The sequence below is a fragment of the Acinonyx jubatus genome, chromosome D1 (assembly GCF_027475565.1).
Source record: "Acinonyx jubatus isolate Ajub_Pintada_27869175 chromosome D1, VMU_Ajub_asm_v1.0, whole genome shotgun sequence".
Lineage (NCBI taxonomy): Eukaryota > Metazoa > Chordata > Mammalia > Carnivora > Felidae > Acinonyx > Acinonyx jubatus.
The window spans coordinates 16,543,392-16,562,920 of NC_069390.1; the positions used below are offsets into that span (position 1 = coordinate 16,543,392).

Here is a 19,529-nt window from a genome sequence, read left to right on the forward strand (position 1 = left end):
GATTTATTTTCTTGCTTTAACTCTTGTCATGTGCTGAGTGGGGGCGGAAGAGGAGGGGAGGGTGGGGAACAGCACTGCTGAAAGCATTTATCTTCATTTCTGCCATCTCCCAGTGTTTATTACCCTGTGATCGACAGATGAGGAAAGCTGCCAGTCAAACCCACGTTCAGCACATTTCCATTTCCCTTCATTGCAGATTTTAGGCTTTGGAAATCTGCATCCTCTTTGCAGCAATAAAGGTCGTTTCCCTCCTGCTGACAAGCCCAGGACCCTTGGGTCCAGTTCTACTCACTTGTGCTTCCACCAGACAGTAAAAGCTGCAGGAGTCTCAGCAATTTAAGACAAGTGGTTGGTGAGAGCCATTCAGTGTTTGAGTCAGTCATACGCTCTGTTCATCTTTCTCTCTCACCTCTTTCTCCCTCAGTCCTTCTACCCTCCCCCCTCTGTGCCTGTCCTCTTGGTGCTGAGGCACTCCCTTGAGCAGCTCCGTCGTGCAACAATGAAAGGATGACAGCCTCCCCGATTTCTTTCCTGGCTTCTCTCAGGGACCTGCCAAAGCCAGTGTCCTCCCAGCAACAGAGGTTGTGGGATCCTGGAGTCAATGGCAGGTTTGGGGGATGTGGAAGCAGAGGTAGAGCAATTCTGAATGCTGTTATGCACCTGCTTGTCTTCCGTCAGAGGTAGAGACTTTGAGGAAATCCTGCCTGGTGGGAGTGAATGTTAGGTTTTTAACTTCTGTTTTTGTTTGGGGGGTGTTGGGGTTTTTTCTGCATCTCTCTTGAACGCTGTGGGTTTTGGAATGTTGTTCCCGATAATCTTTCAGTAGCATGTGTTCTTGTGAGCTTATTTGTTTTTGTCTTAAATAATGTTTGTGGGTGGAAGAAAGGTAACGATATTCATTTCTTTGAAAATGGATGTTCTGCTTTCATAATTACTTGTCCCAATTACATCATTAGTGTAAGTGTTAGATAATTGCTTCATTAGGATATATATTTGAAGAAGGGCAGGTCTACGGGATGGTGATGAAAATGGGCCTCAGCCTCTTCATCTACCCACACAGGAGCATCTTAGCTTGACTTCAGAGAGCTGGGAGATACCATTTACCCTGCTAACAGTCGAGATTAATCCTGGGTTTTAATATAATGGGAGGAAGGAGTGGAGGACCTGGTGAAGAGCAGTTTACTCTTATTGTTTTAGGGTGCAATACACTGCTGAATTCCAGGTGACCCTGGTACATTCACACCGGTACATTCACAGCAACATGATTGAATCATTGACGATCCCTGAATTAGAAAGCAAAGTATCCTTATGGATACTTCACCACTTTGGGCTTTTCTGAAAGTCACTAGGTCTAGTGGCATGAGCCCTATGCTGTTTGACCCCTCTGAATGGCTTTTTAAAGGGAAATGGCCATACCCACTCTAGAGGTTACCTTCTCCCATCAGAACTAACTGCTTCCTGTAGATTTGAGTATGACCCTGATTTCACACTTTGCGAATAACTTTGGGTGCATGCCTCTAGTTATGCAACTCTTCTTTCAAGAGCATGTTAAAAACTAATGCCATTATTTCCACTCACATGAGGTCTCCAAAGTAGTCAAACTCATAGAAACAAAGTAGAATTTGGGTTACTGGGGGTTGGGGCAAGGTAAAAGGGGAGTTATTTGATGGGTATAGACTTTCTACATTTGCAAGATGAAAAGGTTCTGGAGATCCGTTTCACAACTATGTGAATATTATTTAACACTGCTGAACTGGGTTAAACTACTAAACACTACTGAACCACTTAAAAATGGTGAAGACGGTAAATTCATGTCATGTGTTTTTCATCAGTTTTTAAAAACATTAATCCCAGATTCTTAGTATTACTGACGCTGGATAGGAAGGCTCTATCCACTGCTCTGGCCCTGATGAGTATAAGATTAGTATCTCTTCCTCTGTCGGCATGTTGTAAACTTACTCTGCTGTAGTCACATAGTTCTGGTTTGAGTGTTGTTTTGAAACAGTTTTTGATGAAGCTGTGATATGTGAAATAGTTCATAGCTGTTTCTTCTCCCTTCCCTACACATGTTCTGTACTCCAGCCAGGCCTTGCTGATTTCTGTGTTGAGCTCTCAAACTATCATTTACTGTTTTGTTGGCCTCATCCAGTGCCTTTGACCTTAACAATAAGGCATTGCCCTCTCTTTCTTGGATCTGCCCCTGAAGTTCATGATGTGTGTGTGGACTGCTACTACCCTTGTTCTTAGCAGGAGCTTTTAGAGTCTTTAAGAGTTTATTGGACAATAAAATTTTGTTGATTTAGGGGCCCAGTTCCTACCAAGAGCACATATAGTCATTGATATCTATATCTATAAAATGTTTACCCTTTATGTTTAATGTCTAATTTATGTTAAATACACTTCAAATTCATATTGTATAATGATTTATCTTGATCAGTTTAAGTGACCAGTTAGAGCAGTTATTAAACAGCCTTATCTGATAGGCCACATACCTTACTCAGAGCATTTTCTATGTCAGAATTATAGACATCTACGTAATACCTGTTTGGTTTTATTTTGGGGTTTTTACAGAAAATAGTGTTCTCTAATACTTCTATCTTTTATTTTAGCCTCAGGAAAATTGAAGACTTGGTTTCAGCTATAGGTAATATACTCAGAATTGAAAACCTAAAAACCTCCTTAAAAACCTACTTTTTCCCTCCAGAGGAAATCATTGTGTTTCCCTCAGACAATTTTATGATTGCTGGGTTTCATGCAGTGTGTTTTCTATAAATGAAAACTATTCTATTCTCATGCAAACCTGTAGTTTGCATATAAACATATGGTGGAACATTCTTCAGCCATAAAAAAGGAATAAATGACTGATATATGCTACAGCATGGATGAACTTTATAAACATGGTGCTAAATGAAAGAAGCCAGACACAAACAGTCACCTACCTGTGTGATTCTATTTAGATGAAGTGTCCAGCCTATGAAGTCAAAACTGTAGAGACAGAAAATAGATTAGTGGTTGCCTAGGGCTAGGCCTAGGGCTAGTGGGGCAGAGTGGAGGGGAGTGACTGCTAATGGGTAAGGTGCTAGGGGTGGGGGTGGAGGGGATGATGAAAATGTCCTGAAATTAGAGAGTAGTGATGGTCCTTATAAAATTGGTTTTTATAATGGTTGCCCAATGGTATGAATATACTAAACACCCCTTGTGTTGTATACTTTAAGTAGATGAATTGTATGGTATGTGGATTATATCTCAATAAAGCTGTTGTTTTTAAACAAACTATATATCGTTTGGTCGTTTTCTTCAGTGTCAAAACTGTAAATGAGCATGGTAAATGGGAACTAGGAGAGACTTCTACCCTTGGAGGAAGTCTTGTTATCTGCCATCGGGGACTCTTTCCAGGCCCCCAGGCTATAGAATAATTGTCTGTGGTCTTAGATGAGATTTTTTAAATGGTGATAAGGTGACAAAGTGAGTATGACAGAGTGCTTAGTTATATTTCCTTCTTAAAGCAGATTTAAAGACTGCATTTGAATGAAGCTTTCTGGACAGAAGAGTAAGTGTTCTTCCTAGGATGCCATTCCATATATACTTAAAGAGGAAGAATGCTGTTTATGTCCAAATAATCCTGTGTTGTATTTCTCTAAGAAGAATTATTTTTCATAGACAGAAACCAGTTTATTCATTTACAAAGAGCTTAGACAGTCTGCAAGAAAAAAACTTAAAACAACCAAACATAAAAATGCACGTAAGATGTGGGTAGGTGCAATACACGCTAAAAAAAAATACAGTGAGCCAATCAATAAAAAGATACTCACCAATACTTGACATTATTAAAGAAATACAAAAGGATACCAAAAGGAATTGACCAAATTTATATTGAGTAGTATTTTCTATCGTTTAAAATTTTTTTAATGTTTACTATTTATTTTTGAGAAAGAGAGAGAGTAAGTGGGGGAGCGTTAGAGAGAGAGGGAGACACAGAATCCAAAGCAGGCTTCAGGCTCCTAGCTGTCAGCACATGGCCCAATGTGGGGCTTGAACCTATGAACTGCGAGATCATGACCTGAGCCGAAGTCGGATGTTTAACCGACTGAGCCACCCAGGCTCTCCAATATTGAGTAGTATTTTTTTAATAATGGTCTTATTGAGATATAACTCACATATCGTATAGGTCACCTATTTAAAGTATAAAGCTCAGTCCTTTCTAATATATTCACAGAGTTGTGCTTCCATTGCCACTATCTGTATATTTCAGAACATTTTTTATCACCTTCCCATACCCATTAGCAGTTACTTCTCCCTTCCCCCTTTCCTTCCCCTGTCTCTTCCCGCCCTAGGCAGCCCCTAATATACTTTTTGTCTCTATAGCTTTGTCTATTCTAGACATTTCGTGTAAATGGAATCATACAATATGTGGTCTTTCGTGACTGGTTTTCTAAAAAGAACTTTGAAAAGTTGATAAATTGTTCAGTTGGACCTGCTGTGGAGTTTCTGGTCTCTGTTCTACTGACCAGTTAGCAAGCTGGTTTTGGCTTTATACCACAACCAAGCAGAAAGATAGTAATTGTGTATCCAGGCTGATGAGTCTTTGGCCCCCAGCCCCATTTTTGTTCTATCTTTCCAGCAGCATCACAGTCAGAGATGGCCATTCTGAATTAGGCAGCCTCAAATGGAACAATTTTATAGGACTGAAATATAATTTAATTGTTTCCTTCTTTGTAACTTGCCCTTTTTTACCCTCTCGAATTAGCTTTTCTGATACATTTGCTAATGATTCCCATTGTTCCGTATTTTCACTGTACTGTTGAATCATACTCTTCACTTTCCTACTCTGAGAACAGATCTTGGAGAGAGGCTAAAAGCTGTTTTTGAAAAAAGGTTTCTAATTCTCCTTTCCAAGCAACAGAACAGAGGAGTCTGAGAGAAGCAGAGGCAGGGAGAGACATCATGCAGGCTATCAGGTTTGGTAGAGCTCACCTACCACATAACTGTCATGACTATTAAGATTTTATCCCTAGGGGCGCCTGGGTGGCTCAGTCCGTTAAGCATCCAACTTCAGCTCAGGTCATGATCTCACAGTTTGTGAGTTCGAGCCCCATTCGGTTCTGTGCTGACACCTCGGAGCCTGAAGCCTCCTTTAGATTCTGTCTCCCTCTCTCTCTGCCCTTCCCTTGTTCATGCTCTCTGTCTCTGTCTCTGTCTCTGTCTCTCTCTCTCTCTCTCAAAAATAAACAAACATTAAAAGAATAAAAAATAGCAAAAGATTTTATCCCTAGACATATTCCCGATGCTTCCAGCCTATAAGTTGAAGACCTGACTCAGAGAATGAGACTTGACAGCTTGGTTTTCCTGTTCTCTGATGGTTGGCCAGGATCACTGGATTTAAGTTCTTTTCTTCCTTATTTTGTTTCTTGTCATAATCATCCTTATTTACTCTTGCTCTGAGGCTCCAGGGAAAGAAGTCTGTGGTCATATGCTAGAAAGTGAACTGCCGTGACTGCCAGTATCCTCATAGACAATTGCTGTTTCCACTGTCTCCTAGAGTATGAGGGAGAGTCTTGGGCTCAATTTTTTTTTCCCAATTAATAGTCTTTTTTTTTTTTTTTTTTTTGAGCAGTCTTAGGTTTAAAAGGAAAATCAAATGGAAAGTACACAGAGTCCCCATAGCCTCCCATAGACCCCCCCTCACCATCATCATCCTTCACCAGAGCACTACACTTGTTACATATAACCATGAACCAACGCTGACACATCATTATCATCCAAAGCCCATAGTTTACATTAAGTTTCACTTTTAATGTTAAGTTCTATGAGTTTGGGCAAATGTATGATGACATGTATCTACCATCATAGTATTATACAAAAATAGTTTCACTGGCTCCAAAATCTCCTTGGTGCTACAACTATACCTCCCTCTCTCCCCTAAACTGCTGGCAATCACTGATCTTTTTGCTGTGTCCATAGTTTTGGCTTTTCCAGAATAAAACATAGTTAGAATCACAACATATATAGCTTTTTGCTTCTTTTAATTAAATTTGCTCTGTGTCTTTTCATGGATTGATAGTTTATTTCTTTTTAGAGTTGAGTAGTATTCCATTGTATGGTTGTACCATAGTTTATTCATTTTCCTGTTAAAGGACATTGTGGTTGCTTCCAAGTTGTGGCAGTTATGAATAAAGCTGCTATAAACATCTGTGTGTAGGTTTTTGTGTGACATTTGCTTTCAACTGATTTGAGTAAATACCAAGGAGCATGATTGCTGGATCATATGGCTAAGAGTATGTTCAGTTTTGCAAAGAAACTGCCAAACTGTCTTCCAAAGTAGCTGTACCATTTTGCATCCCCACCAGCAGGGAATGAGAGTTCCTGTTTTGTAGCCTTTTCATCATTTGGTGTTATCAGTATTTTACATTTTAGCCATTGTGGTAAGTGTGTAGTAGTTTCTCATTGTTATTTTATTTTGCAGTTCCCTAAGGAGAAATGATGTTTGAGCATCTTTTCATACGCTTATTTCTTTGTATCTTCTTTGGTAAGGTGTCTGTTCAGATTTTTTTTGCCAGTTTTCAAATCAGGTTGTTTTGTTGTTGTTGAGTTTTGAAGGATCTTTGTGGGTGCCTAGGTGGCTCAGTCGGTTAAGCATCTGACTCTTGGTTTTGGCTCATCATCTCGCAGTTTGTGGGATAAAGCCCTGAGTTGGGCTGTGTGCTGACAGGGCAGAGCCTGCTTGGGACTCTCTCTTTCTCTCTCTCTCTCTTTCTCTCTCTCCCTCTCTCTCTCCCTCTCTCCCTCTCTGCCCCTTCCCTGCTCACCCTCCTCCTCTCTTAAAAGAAATAGATAAGCTTTTATTTTTTTTTAAGAATGTGATACTTTTTTTTAATTGTTTTTAAGTTTATTTATTTTGAGAGAGAGCAAGCTAACAAGGGAGAGGCAGAGAGAGAGGATCCCAAGCAGGTTCTTCACTGGGCACACAGCCCACTGCGGGGCCCGAGCTCAAGAACCATGAGATCATGACCTGAACCGAAATCACTCAACTGAGTGAGCCACCCAGGCGCCCCAATAGATAATCTTTTATTTTTTTTCTTTTTCTTTTTTTTTTTTTCTTCCTCCTGGCCTCTCAAAATATGGAACGCTTCACGAATTTGCGTGTCATCCTTGCGCAGGGGCCACGCTAATCTCTGTATTGTTCCAATTTTAGTATATGTGCTGCCGAAGTGAGCACGATAATCTTTTAAAGAAAATATTAAAAAATAAAAGTTCTTTGTAAATTTGGATACTAGTCCTTTATTGGATAAATGTTTTGCAAAGATTTTCTACCAGTCTGTGGCTTGTCTTTTCATTCTTTCTTAATACTGTCTTTCACAGAGCAGAACTTTTTAATTTTAATGAAGTCAACTTTGTCATTTTTGTTTTTCATGGATTGCACTTTTGGTGGAAAAGTCTTTGCCAAACCCAAGGTCACCCACATTTTCTCTTACATTATCTCCTAGGAATGTTACAGTTTTCTGTTTTACATCTAGGTCTTTGATCCCATTTGAGTTAATTTTTGTGAAAAGTACAAAATTTATACCTAGATTCATATTTTTGCATGTGGATGTCCAGTTATTTCAGCATCATTTATTGAAAAGACTATATTGAATTGCTGTTGCGCTTTTGTCAAAGATCAGTTGACTTAGGGTTTATTTCTGGACTCTTTATTCCGCTCCATTGATCTGTTTGTCTGTTCTTTCACCAGTAGCCACAACCACGTTCATCACTGTAGCTTTTTAGTAAGTCTTCAAGTCAGATAGCATCAGTCCTCCAATTTTGTTCTTGGCTATTCTCGATCTTCTGCCATTCCAGATAACCTTTAGAATTTTTCAGTATTCATAAAGGAGTGTTCTGGGATTTTGATTGGGATTGCATTGAATCTATAGATCCATTTGGGAAGAATTGACATCTTAACAGAATTAAGTCTTCCTATCCATGAACGCGAAATATCTCTCCAATATTTATTTTAGATCTTTTGTGATTGCTTTCATTGCAGTTTTGTAGTTTTCATCCTATAGATCTTGTACATATTTTGTTAGATTTATATCTAAAATTTTTTTTCATCTGATGTAAATGGTATTGTATTTTTTATTTCTTTTTTTTTCAATATTTTTAATGTTTATTATTTATTTTTGAGAGAGAGAGACAGACAGACACAGCATGAGCAGGGGAGGGGCAGAGAGAGGGAGACACAAAATCCAAAGCAGGCTCCAGGCTCTGAGCTATCAGCACAGAGCCCGATGCAGGGCTCGAACCCAAGAACTGTGAGATCATGACCTGAGCTGAAGTTGGACGCTTGACCAACTGAGCCACCCAGGCACCCCTGTATTTAATTTGTAATTCCAATTCCAGTTACTCATTTGTTCACTGCTGGTATATAAGAAAGCAATTGACTTTTTTTTTTTTTAACATTTATTTATTTTTGAGGGGGGTGCGGGGGAGAGGCAGAGTGTGAGCAGGGAAGGGGCAGAGAGAGAGGAAGACAGAATTTGAAGCAGGCTTCAGGCTCTGAGCTATTAGCACAGAGCCTGATGCAGGACTCGAATCCACAGGCTGTGAGATCATGACCTGAGCTCAAGTTGGATGCTTAAGTGACTGAGCTACCCAGGTGCCCCAGCAATTGACTCTTTCTGTATTAACCTTGTATCCTGCAACCTTGATATAATTGTTTAATAGTTCCAGGGGTTACTTTTATTATTCTTTGGCATTTGTAATAGACAATCATGTCATCTGTAAACAAAGACAGTTTTGTTTCTTCCTCTCCGATGGTATATACCTCTTATTTGCTTTCTTATCTTATTGTATTAGCTAGGATTTCCAGTACAGTGATGAAGAGGAGTAGTGAGAGGAGACATCCTTGCTTGTTCCTGATCTTTGGGGGAAATCACATAGTTTCTGATCATTAAGTATGATGTTAGCTATAGGGTTTTTGTAGACATTTTCTATCCAACTGAGATAGTTCTCTCTTCCTAAGTTTCTGATAGTTTTTATTGTAAGTGTTGGGTTTTGTCATAAGGTTTTCTGTCTGTATCTATTGGTATGATTATTTGATTTTTCTTCTTTGTCCTGCTGATATAACGGATTGTATTTATTGATTTTCAAATGTTGAGCAAGGCTTGCATAGCTGGGATAAATCCCACTTGGTCATAGTATATAATTTTTAAAATATATTATTGGATTTGACTTGCTAATATTTTGTTGAGGATTTTTGCCTCTGAGATACCAGTCTATAGTTTTCCTTTCTTCACTGTCTTTGTCTGGTCTCAGTGCTGAGGGTAGTACTGGCCTTATAAAGTGAATTTGGAAGTAGATCCACTTAAGTTTTCTGTAAGAAATTGTAGATTTGATGTAATTTCTTCCTTAAATGTTTGATAGAATTTAGCAAGTGAACCCACTTGGGTCTGGTGCTTTCTGTTTGAGAAGGTTATTAATGGTTAATTCAACTTAGTAAGTATATGCCTATTCAGATTATCTATTTCTTCTTGTGTAAATTTTGGTAGACTCTGTCTTTCAGGCAATTAGTCCATTTCTAATAGATTACCAAATTAGTGGGCATTGAGTTGTTCATAGTAGTCTTTTATTATCCTTTTAGTATCCATGCATCAATAGTGATGGCCCCTCTTTTATTTCTGATACTAATTTGTGTCTTCTCTCTTCTTTAGTTAGCTTGGCTCAAGGTTTATCAATTATATTGATCCTTCTAAAGAACCAGCTTTTGGTTTTATTTTTTTCTATTGATTTCTTATTTTTAGTTTCATTGCTTCTCTAATTTTTTTTTTCTTACACTGGATTTCATTTGCTCTTCTTTTCTTATTTCCTAAGGTGGAAGCTTAAATTATTGATTTTAGATCTTCTTTTGTCTTCCCAAAGAAGATTCTTTTTTAAAAACTATTTATTTATTTTTGAGAGTGAGAGTGCACAAACAGGGGAGAAGGGGAAAGGGCACAGAGGGGGAGAGAGAGAGTGGGGGGCGGGGGGAGAGAGAGAGAGAATGAGAGTGATTCCCAAGCAGGCTCTGTGCCATCAGCGCAGAACCCAACATGGGCTCAAACCCACTAACCACAAGATCATGAGCTAAGCTGAAACCAAGAGTTGGACACTCAACCAACTGAGCCACCCAGGTGCCCCTATTTTTCTTCTCTTTTAATGTATACATTTCAGTGCAGTACATTTCCCTCTAAGCACTGCTTTTGTTGCATCTAACAAATTTTAATAAGTTGTATTTTCATCTTCATTTAGTTCAAAATATTTTAAAATTTCTCTTGAGATGTCTTCTTTGAGCCATGTGTTATTTAAAGTGTGTTGCTTAATCTCCAAATATTTGGGGATTTTCCAGTTATCTTTTTGCTACTAATTTCTAGTTTAATTCCCTGTGGTCTGACAGCATACTTTGTATGATTTCTGTTCTTTTAAATGTGTTACAGTGGGTTTTGTGGCCCAGAATGTGACTGTCTTGGCCTAGGCTGTTTTTCAAGGAGAAAGTTACTACAGAGTCTAGGGGCTTGGCATTTGACCTTAATTCTAAAGTTAAATGCTTCTGTCTCTTGGCCCTGGCACATAATTTGGACTAGTCTCTTACAAAAGGACCTGTATCTTTGATTTGTTGATTACAGAACTATACCTGTAGAGAAAAAGCATATAGAGAGTGGAATAAACGTTTAAAATTATTTTATTTTATTTTTTTAAGTTTTTAAAAAATGTTTGTTTATTTTTGAGAGAGAGACAGAGCATGAGCAGGGCAGGGGCAGAGAGGGAAGGAGACACAGAACCTGAAGCAGGCTGTAGTCTCTGAGCTGTCAGCACAGAGCCCGATACGGGGCTCAAACTCACTAACCACGAGATCATGATCTGAGCTGAAGTCAGGCGCTTAACTGACTGAGCCACCCAGGCACCCCTAAAATAATTTTAATGGTAGCCATTTGTTAGACACTTACTACTTGCCATTGCTTTACATTTACTGGTTCAGTAAGTTCTCTCAATGACCCTATAAATCGTCAGCATTATCATTATACCTGTTTTACAGGTAAGACAATTGAGGTTCAGAGAGACACATAGTCATACTGCAGTAGATGCTAGCAGGCAGTATCAAAATCCGGTCCATCTGATTCTGAAGCCTGTATTCTCGGACACCATACAAAAAACAAACAAACTACAAGCCATAATATCCCAGTTCAAGCTAGTCTTTCATCCATGACAGAAGTGAGAAACTAAGTTTGCTAAGGGAATATGTGTATAATGCTATGCCTTTGATTAGTTTCTTTCCAAAATCAGTATCACTAACAGTTCTGGTGACTTTAGCAGTGGACATTCTAATAGTGGTGCTTCCTGAGAGCACCTATTTTGGAGTTAAAAATGTAGGCTATATTTATTTAGCTTGGGATGATTTTGGTCCCAGGGAACATTTGGCAATGTCTGGAGACAATTTTGGTTGTCACAACTGGGTGAGGGGGTAGTGGGCAGAAGCCAGCAATAGTGCCAAACACCTTACAAAGCCCAAGACCCACCACGCCCCCTAAACAAAGAATTATCTGGCCCAAAATATCAGTAGTGGAGGCTGAGAAACCCTCAGTCTAGCTTGTCTATCCTGTTATTACTGAGAAAACCTCGAGGCCTCAGAAATCTCTCCGCAGTCTCTCAGGATTTAGCTTCTGAGGCTAAGTGCCTCCTATGTAAATACTTCAGAGCTCAGCCCATTAACTTATTCTGGCACATTTCCTATACCTTAAGCTTAGTGGCCAGAGGCCTACTAAATGGTTGGGGCTTTTTAATAGGGTGATACTTTTTCTTCCTGATGTTTCCGAGAGACAGGCTCAGCTGGCTTGCAGCTCTTGCAGAAGAGAACCTGGTGACAATACGCTAATCTGTTGCTGGCATCTTTTCCTCCTAATCTATGTTTACATGGCACTGAAAATCGACTCCCTGGTGCCAGGCTCCATTTCTCCTAAGCGCTCTGGCACCATTGGCCGAGAACACCTCCCCAGTCTCTTCCACACAGTGCTACCATACATGTTTATTATATTGCACAGCTGTTCTCCAGAAGACATTTCTGGAGGCGTGGACTGTACAGTAGCTTCTGGAGCCAGGGGTTGGAGTCTTAATCATTATGTTCCCAGTTGCAGATCTACAGCACTCTTAAAGCCTCTGGTTTTTCCTTCCTTCCTCCCTCCCTCCCTCCTTCTCTCTCTCCCTCCCTCCCTCCCTCCCTCCCTTCCTTCCTTTCATGTTTATTTATTTTTTTTAATGCTTTTTTTATTAATTTTTTTTAACGTTTATTTATTTTTGAGACAGAGACAGAGCATGAACGGGGAGGGTCAGAGAGAGAGGGAGACACAGAATCTGAAACAGGCTCCAGGCTCTGAGCCGTCAGCACAGAGCCCGACGCGGGGCTCAAACTCACGGACCGCGAGATCATGACCTGAGCCGAAGTTGGACGCCCAACCGACTGAGCCACCCAGGCGCCCCCTTTAATGCTTTTTTAAATGTTTATGTATTTTTGAGAGAGAGAGAGAGAGAGAGTGTGTGTGCACAAGTTGGGGAGGGGCAGAGAAGAGAGGGAGACACAGAATCTGAAGCAGGCTCCAGGCTCTGAGCCATCAGCACAGAGGCCAACGTGGGGCTTGAACTCACAAACCACGAGATCATGACCTGAGCTGAAGTCAGACATTTAACCAACTGAGCCACCCAGACTCCCTGCATCTGATATTTTCCTTAACTGTTTTCCTAATTGTAGCTCCCATCCTCTCCCCGAGATTTTTAAGCTCCTAGAATACGGAGTCTGTTTCTTCAGTTTATTTTCTATCCTTCAGTTTATTTTCTACTCTCTTGCTATTAGCAACTAACATTCCATTCACCATCTATTGAGAAATCAATTTACCTTCTATTATTTTGTGTTTTATCCTTTTGTATTAAAAGTTGGAGGACAGAGGCCCCTGGGTGGCTCAGTCGGTTGAGCGTCCGACTCTTGATTTCGCCTCAGGCCATGATACAGTTGTGAGATCAAGCCCCAGTCAGGTTCTGCACTGGCAGCGCAGAGCCTGCTTGGGATTCTCTGTCTTCCCCTCTGCTCCTCTCCCTGCTCTCTCTCACTTTCTCACACACACAAAACAAATAATCATTAAAAAAAAAAAGAGAAAGACTCTGTTAGCTAGGCTTGCTTGCTCCATTAAAAAAAAATTTGGAGGACATGATAACTACAATGGTGTGAGAGAGACTAGTGGTTGGAGGGCAATGTCAGCCATCTAGATAAGCAAACCAGGGAACAATTCATAAGCTTAGTGATGTTGAGCCTGGATTAGAGTGAAACTGAGTAATTCTTTCCAGGGAAGTGGTAGACCTTAGAACTTAAAAGTTATTTTCATTATCAAGGGGGCCTAGCAAAATCAGGAAAGTTCCTATTAAGAAAATCCAGTAGGGGCACCTGAGTGGCTTAATTGGTTAAGTGTCCGAATTTGGCCCAGGTTATGATCTCACAGTTCATGAGTTTGAGCCTCCCATTGGGTTCTCTGCTGTCAGTGCAGAGCCTGCTTTGGGTCCTCTGTCCCCCATCTCTCTCTGCCCCTCTCCCCTGATTGCATGCACTTTCTCTCTCAAATATATATATATATATATATATATATATATATATATATATATATACACACACACACACACACATATATATATTTTTTTTAAAGTCCAATACGTAGATCACCCCCTTCAAAACCCAGAGAAGTTCAGCAAAGTTCCCAAGTCAGGTGTAATTATTATAGGATATTCTATAAAGGTTAAAATTATGAGGAACATAGATTTACCTTATTTGAGTGATATGCCACAGGGCCCTCAGTAGGGGTTTGAGGTCAGTGAGCTCACTGTCAGCACTGCCAATGCTATCTTTCTCAGGCCTTCCGGGAGATCATGACCATTTGGATCTATGTCTTTGTAAGATTTTAGAGAATTTTGTTGTGGGGGTATTGGTTTATCTAGAACAGTATTTCGGAGCCCTTGCAGACATTTTTTTCCAATCATCCCCCCTCCCGTGAAATTTTAATATTACAGATATGCTGTATATCTGTCACACACTGCAGTATTTTGGAGGCAAGCTAGTGATTGCACTAAGATTTCCCCATGAACCAATTTTCACCCCCACGGGGGCAATATTGCCCATGTTGCGAATACGTAATCTAGCAATATTATCATCTTGGAAATGAACTGTTATTTTTACCTTTCTTTACAAATTGAAACTGGGACAAGGACACTATCAATAAACTAGTGTTGAAAAGAGTCTTCTTATGTAGTGGCTTGCTGCAACTGGAGAAGAGTGAGAACGGTACTTTTGTGGCTTGTATGGAGGACATTTTCTCTGAACAGCCTCTTGACCATTTGGGGAAAGAACAGGAAAAGACCAGGAACGGCAGACAGACCAATCAATGCAGCTCACCAAAAGGAAGACAAAAGTACAGGTGACAAAACCGTTTTGCCAGGGATATGCTGAGGAGGAAGGTGGTGAAACTGAAGAATCTAGGTATAAAATAGTGTGTTGTTCCAAGGCTAGTAAGCTCTAACCAGTTCATTTTCTTAAAGTGGGAGGTGATTTGCAGCAGAGAATACCATTTAGGTTGTCTAGCATGCAACAGTGTTCTATTCTCCCAAGAGAGTTTGGCTTGTCTGATCAAAAGGGTGGTTGTGTATGAAATGCACCTCAGAAGGAGGAGGAGGAAATGACATGTTCATGTAAATGAAATACAACTGCAAATTAAAGTGTCACCCTGTTAAAAAAAAATCCATTTTTCATTTAATTGGTTTCCAAAGGAAAAAAATGTCATACAGAAGTGTATATCTCAGGGAAAGTTAAACCGTGAGATGTTTCAAGTGAATTCGGATTCAAGGAAGTTCTCATGGGGTGGGGAGAGGAGGGGTTTATAAAATATTGCCCTAATAAAAATATTCTGATACTGAAAAGCTAGGCTTATAAATTTCTGCTGTCATTACATGCCAGGGGTCCGGAAGAAATTAGCAAATATGACTTCATTTGTTCTTTACCGTCTCTATGTATCTAATCAGCTGTATACTGGCTGCCTCTTCCCTGGAGGAAGCTTCCTTTTGTGATGTTTTGTTAGGGAGAAGGTCATGTACAAAGGAGGAGACACTTTCTCCCAAATAGCTCTGCTTACTACAAAGACATCCAGGAATGAAATGCTTTTCTGTAGGTCCTTTCTGTGTTAATGTTGTCCTCCCATTTTTCACTCCCCCCGCCCCTCAATTTTATGAAAATTTATCTTTCTCTTTACACTGAGAGCCTACCAGACAGGACATATATGTTACCTGCCACATTGTTGGCACCAAGGAAATGTTAAATAATCATGGGAGGAGCTGATTAATGGGATTATGTTTCCAGTAGAATTGTTCCTGAGAGGCATGTCTGGTTTCTCTTTGAGATGGGGATTTAGCAGATGGTTCTTCCTCTTCCCCCTCTCCTGCTAATCCCTGTACATGTTGTTTTATATTTACAGAGGAAACATGGATAAAGACTATAATGTGCTCTCTTTGTCTTCTCCCCCAACCAGGGGCAGTGATTGGTGATGGACAGTCTGCTGTGGCCAGTAACATTGCCAACACCACCTACCGGCTCCAGTGGTGGGACTTCACTAAGTTTGACCTCCCCGAAATCAGTAATGGTAAGCCAAAGTAGAGCTGGTAGTAGTGGAAGGGGTGTCTCTTATTGGTGGGTCAGAACTCAGAAGCCCATGGAGCACTGGAGTTCTCATGATGTTGTTGAACAGCTGATTGCCAGTTTCTACAGTTTCTCATTTTCTACAGTTCTCAGTCGGTAGTCAGCAGACATGTTTTGAGCGCCCACCCTAAGCAGTGAACCATGGTGGCTGTGGGGCCAGGGGCAGTGCCAAGATGGACACAGAGATGAAGGGGTCTCTACTCTGGGGAGTTCACCAACTAGTAGCTCATTGTCCTAATAAGCTTCAATGTTTAGGTGGAACTGAGAAGAAAAGAAAGAGCAAGGAGTTTAGGAACTGAGAGCTAGCCCTTGTGACCCTTGAGGAGAGACTGTGGTGATGTTAAACTCATTTGCTAATCCAGAACTGGATGAAACACAGTGAATGGCACAGTTGGTCTGTGACTTACAAACACATCTGTCTGATAGTCCATTTTCCCAGCTTCCTGGGAAGTCCGCAATCCCATGTTTCAGTGGTTTATCACAGCATTTTAAAGAACTTCACTTTTTATCGAATGAAGGACTTCTGAGAAGTAGCAGTTCGGCCTGTGCTTGAATACTGCAGATGACAGGTCACACTGTCTGACAAGATGGCCTAATCCATCACTGATAAGTTCCTGTTATTGTTCCCTTCCTGTTATTTCCTCCCATTGGTCCTGGTTCTACCTCTGAATCTCCATAGAATAAGTCTAACGTACGTCTTGTGATGGTCCTCCAACTATTTGAAGATAAATTCCATTTTCCTTTCCTAAATCTTTCTTCTCAGGCCAGATTTCCTTCCTTGAGATTCCTTTTACTGATCCTGGTTTCCAAATCCTTGACAATTTTTCTCATCTTCCCTTTTGATTTTGGGGGGCCAGAACACAGTTAAAAACTCCAGATGGGAGCTGTCCAGTATGTAGCACAATGGTGGTTTGGATAGTGTTGATTCAGCATGAGATTTCAGCAGCTTTTTCTGAAGCCACTCTTCAGTTTGCGGTCACTTCAAATTCCTGGATAGTTAATTAAGAAACCAAGACTACTGTTCTATACTTACTTGTACACTTGAATCTTTAAAAACCAAAACAGGTTTGGGGCACCTGGGTGGCTCAGTTGGTTGAGCGTCCGACTTCAGCTCAGGTCACGATCTCACAGTTCATGGGTTCGAGCCCCGTGTCGGGCTCTGTGCTGACAGCTCAGAAGCCTGGAGCCTGTTTCAGATTCTGTGTCTCCCTCTCTCTCTGCCCCTCCCCTATTCACGCTCTGTCTCCGTCTGAAGAATAAATAAACATTAAAAAAAAAGTTTAAAAAAGAAAGCAGGTTTGTATTTGTTTCTATTAAATGTGATCTTAATAGTGTCAGTTGCAGTTCCTGGCTCCTCCCTCTCAGTGCCTTTTTGAACTTTGATTCAGTACTTTTCTCTCAGTCTTACATCATCTACTAATTTGATAAATATGCTTTCTCTGTCTTCCTTTGGATTACTAGCAAAAATGGTGAATCAGTCAGGACTTTATACCAGTCCTTGTGTTATGTTGCTGTGGACTTTCTCTGTGTCAGTTTTGGTTCATGAATTAGCACCCAGGCATGATGATCACAACTGAAGCCCACATTTAAAAAAAAATCTTGTCTACAAGGTATTGTAAGAGTTTGTCAGTTGCTTAAAATAATCAAGATGTTCTCTGTGGCATTTCCCAATCTGCCAGTCTTGGTATCCTTGTCAGACCATGAAAATAAGGTTAATTTTTCATGTCTTAATCTTAGTGAAACCACAGTAGCAATCATTTATGTCTAAGTACTTATAAGCCACATGTTCAATAATCTTTTTGTTTAAGTCTGCTGGGAATCAGCTGCAATCTACTTTTTCCTTTATTGAATACCAGGTTTGCTTGTTCAGCTCCAGATTTCTGACCCAGATCTTATTTGCCATAATTCATTTCAAGTTATTTTGTTTATATTGTTTACTTTGTGGAAATGTATTCAACGTTCAAAATTTTTTAAACTCTAAAATAATATTACAGTGGAAAGTTTACCAGCCCTGCTCCCAGGTGCCCACCACTCCTCCCCATAGGCAGCCACAATTAGCAGTTCCTTGTATATCTTTTCAAGGATACCTTATGTGTGTATAAACAGGCAAATGCAAATGTATGTTTTCTCACCTTCTGTTTGACCCAAATGGTAACATGTTATACATACTCTTCTTTCTGCACTTTGCTTTCTGTACTTTATAATGTATGTTGGTCATCTTACATATCAGTATATGAAGAGTTAACTCTTTCTTTTTTAATAAGTGCCAGTATTCCATTGTCCAAATGGAGTCTCTTGGTTCCATTTTTTAACCATTTTTCAAACAGTCTTCCTCTGAGGAACTTTTAAATTGTTTTCAGTCTTTCGCCATACAAACCGTGCTGTAGTTTGTTGTTTTGCATACATGCAAGAATATCTATAGGATAAATTCCTAGGAATAGAATTGTAGTTAGGAAGAGTACATACATCTGTGATTTGGGTAGATGTTGCTAAGTCACCCTCTGTAGGGTTATGCCGATTTCTACTCTGCCCTGCAGCCTATGTGAATGCCTGTTCCCTAAACTCTTGCTGGCAGAATGTGTTAACTGTATTTTTGGATATTTGCATTTCCGATAGGTAAAAAATAGTATGTAGGTATTTTAAGTTTGTATTTCTTATATTACACCAGGTTGTGCGCCTCTTTATACGCTTAGCTATGTGTATTGCCTTTTCTTGACCTGTCCATGTGCTTTACTTGTTTTTCTATTGTGTTGCTGATCTTTTCCTTATCGGGTCTACGGGAGCTCTTTCTAAATCAGAAAATTAACTTCTAATAGGAGCTCCCTGGTTGTCATTTGTCTTTTGACTTTGCTGAAGGTTATTTTTGTCATAGAACTTATTTTAAGTAGTCAAAATTATCCAACTTTCCATTTATGGTTCCCAGATTTTGTGTCATCATTAGGAAGATCAGTTAGTACTTTTGTATTTTAGTTCCTTTACCTTCAAGTCTTTGATTCACTAGAAGTTTAACCTAGTTCCAAATAAGCAGAATATGATCCAGCTTTTACTCCATATGGCTACTCATTTGTCCCGAGTTTATAGACTAATGCATTTGTCCCCATTGATTTGGAATGTCACTTTCATCCTATTTTTACTTTCCTGTGTTTATTTAGATGTATTTCTAGACTATCCACTCTATCCTAGTGATCTGTGTGATTATTCATGTGAGAGTACCACATGGGTTTGTTTTGAGGCTTTGTGTTTTAGAATCTAGACCCATCCCCTCTTGTTGTGGTGGTGGTTGTTGTTGTTGTTATTTACGTAGGCTTTATGCCCAGTGCAGAGCCAGACACAAGGCTTAAATTCACAACCCTGAGATCAAGACCTGACCTGAGATCAAGAGTTGGTTGCTTAACCAACTGAGCCACCCAGGCGCCCCTCTTATTTCTTTAATCCAAATTATCCTGTCTGCTCAAGCAGTTTTGTTTTCCTGTATGGACTTTAAAACTGTTTTACTTCTTCCCTTCACACCCCCTCCGCCCTGAAAAAAAACCCTGTAGTATAATTATTGCAATCACATTAAACTTATAAATTAACTTAAGGAGATTCAACATCTTTATGGTATCTTTTTAGTAAGAATGTGGTATGATTTTCCATTTCTACAAGTTTCTCTTGTGTTGTTAGGAATGTTTCCTTCATATAGATCCTACAGAATTCTTAAGTTTACTATTATAAGCTTATTTTTTAAATCCTACTGTCTTACTGAATTGTTTACTAATTATAGTTGTTACTCAGGTAAATCTCATGGATTTTCTAG

General features: G+C 39.8%; 1 protein-coding gene and 1 non-coding gene across 11 annotated transcripts in view; one reads left to right on the top strand and one right to left on the bottom strand.

Moving 5' to 3' along the window:
- Positions 1-19,529, top strand: part of AMBRA1 (autophagy and beclin 1 regulator 1) — a 175,838-nt gene that overhangs the window by 118,350 nt on the left and 37,959 nt on the right. For all 10 annotated transcript variants that reach the window (XR_003424931.2, XM_027072772.2, XM_027072774.2 and 7 more), the window contains one exon: positions 15,567-15,677. Coding sequence is in view for 9 of the 10 variants with exons in the window: in XM_027072772.2 (XP_026928573.1) it covers positions 15,567-15,677 (111 nt within the window). In the remaining variant the exon portion in view is untranslated. The remainder of the gene's footprint in view (positions 1-15,566; positions 15,678-19,529) is intronic.
- LOC113603511 (U6 spliceosomal RNA) lies at positions 7,113-7,216 on the bottom strand. Its single transcript, XR_003425111.1, has one exon. It is a non-coding gene; the product is annotated as a U6 spliceosomal RNA (small nuclear RNA).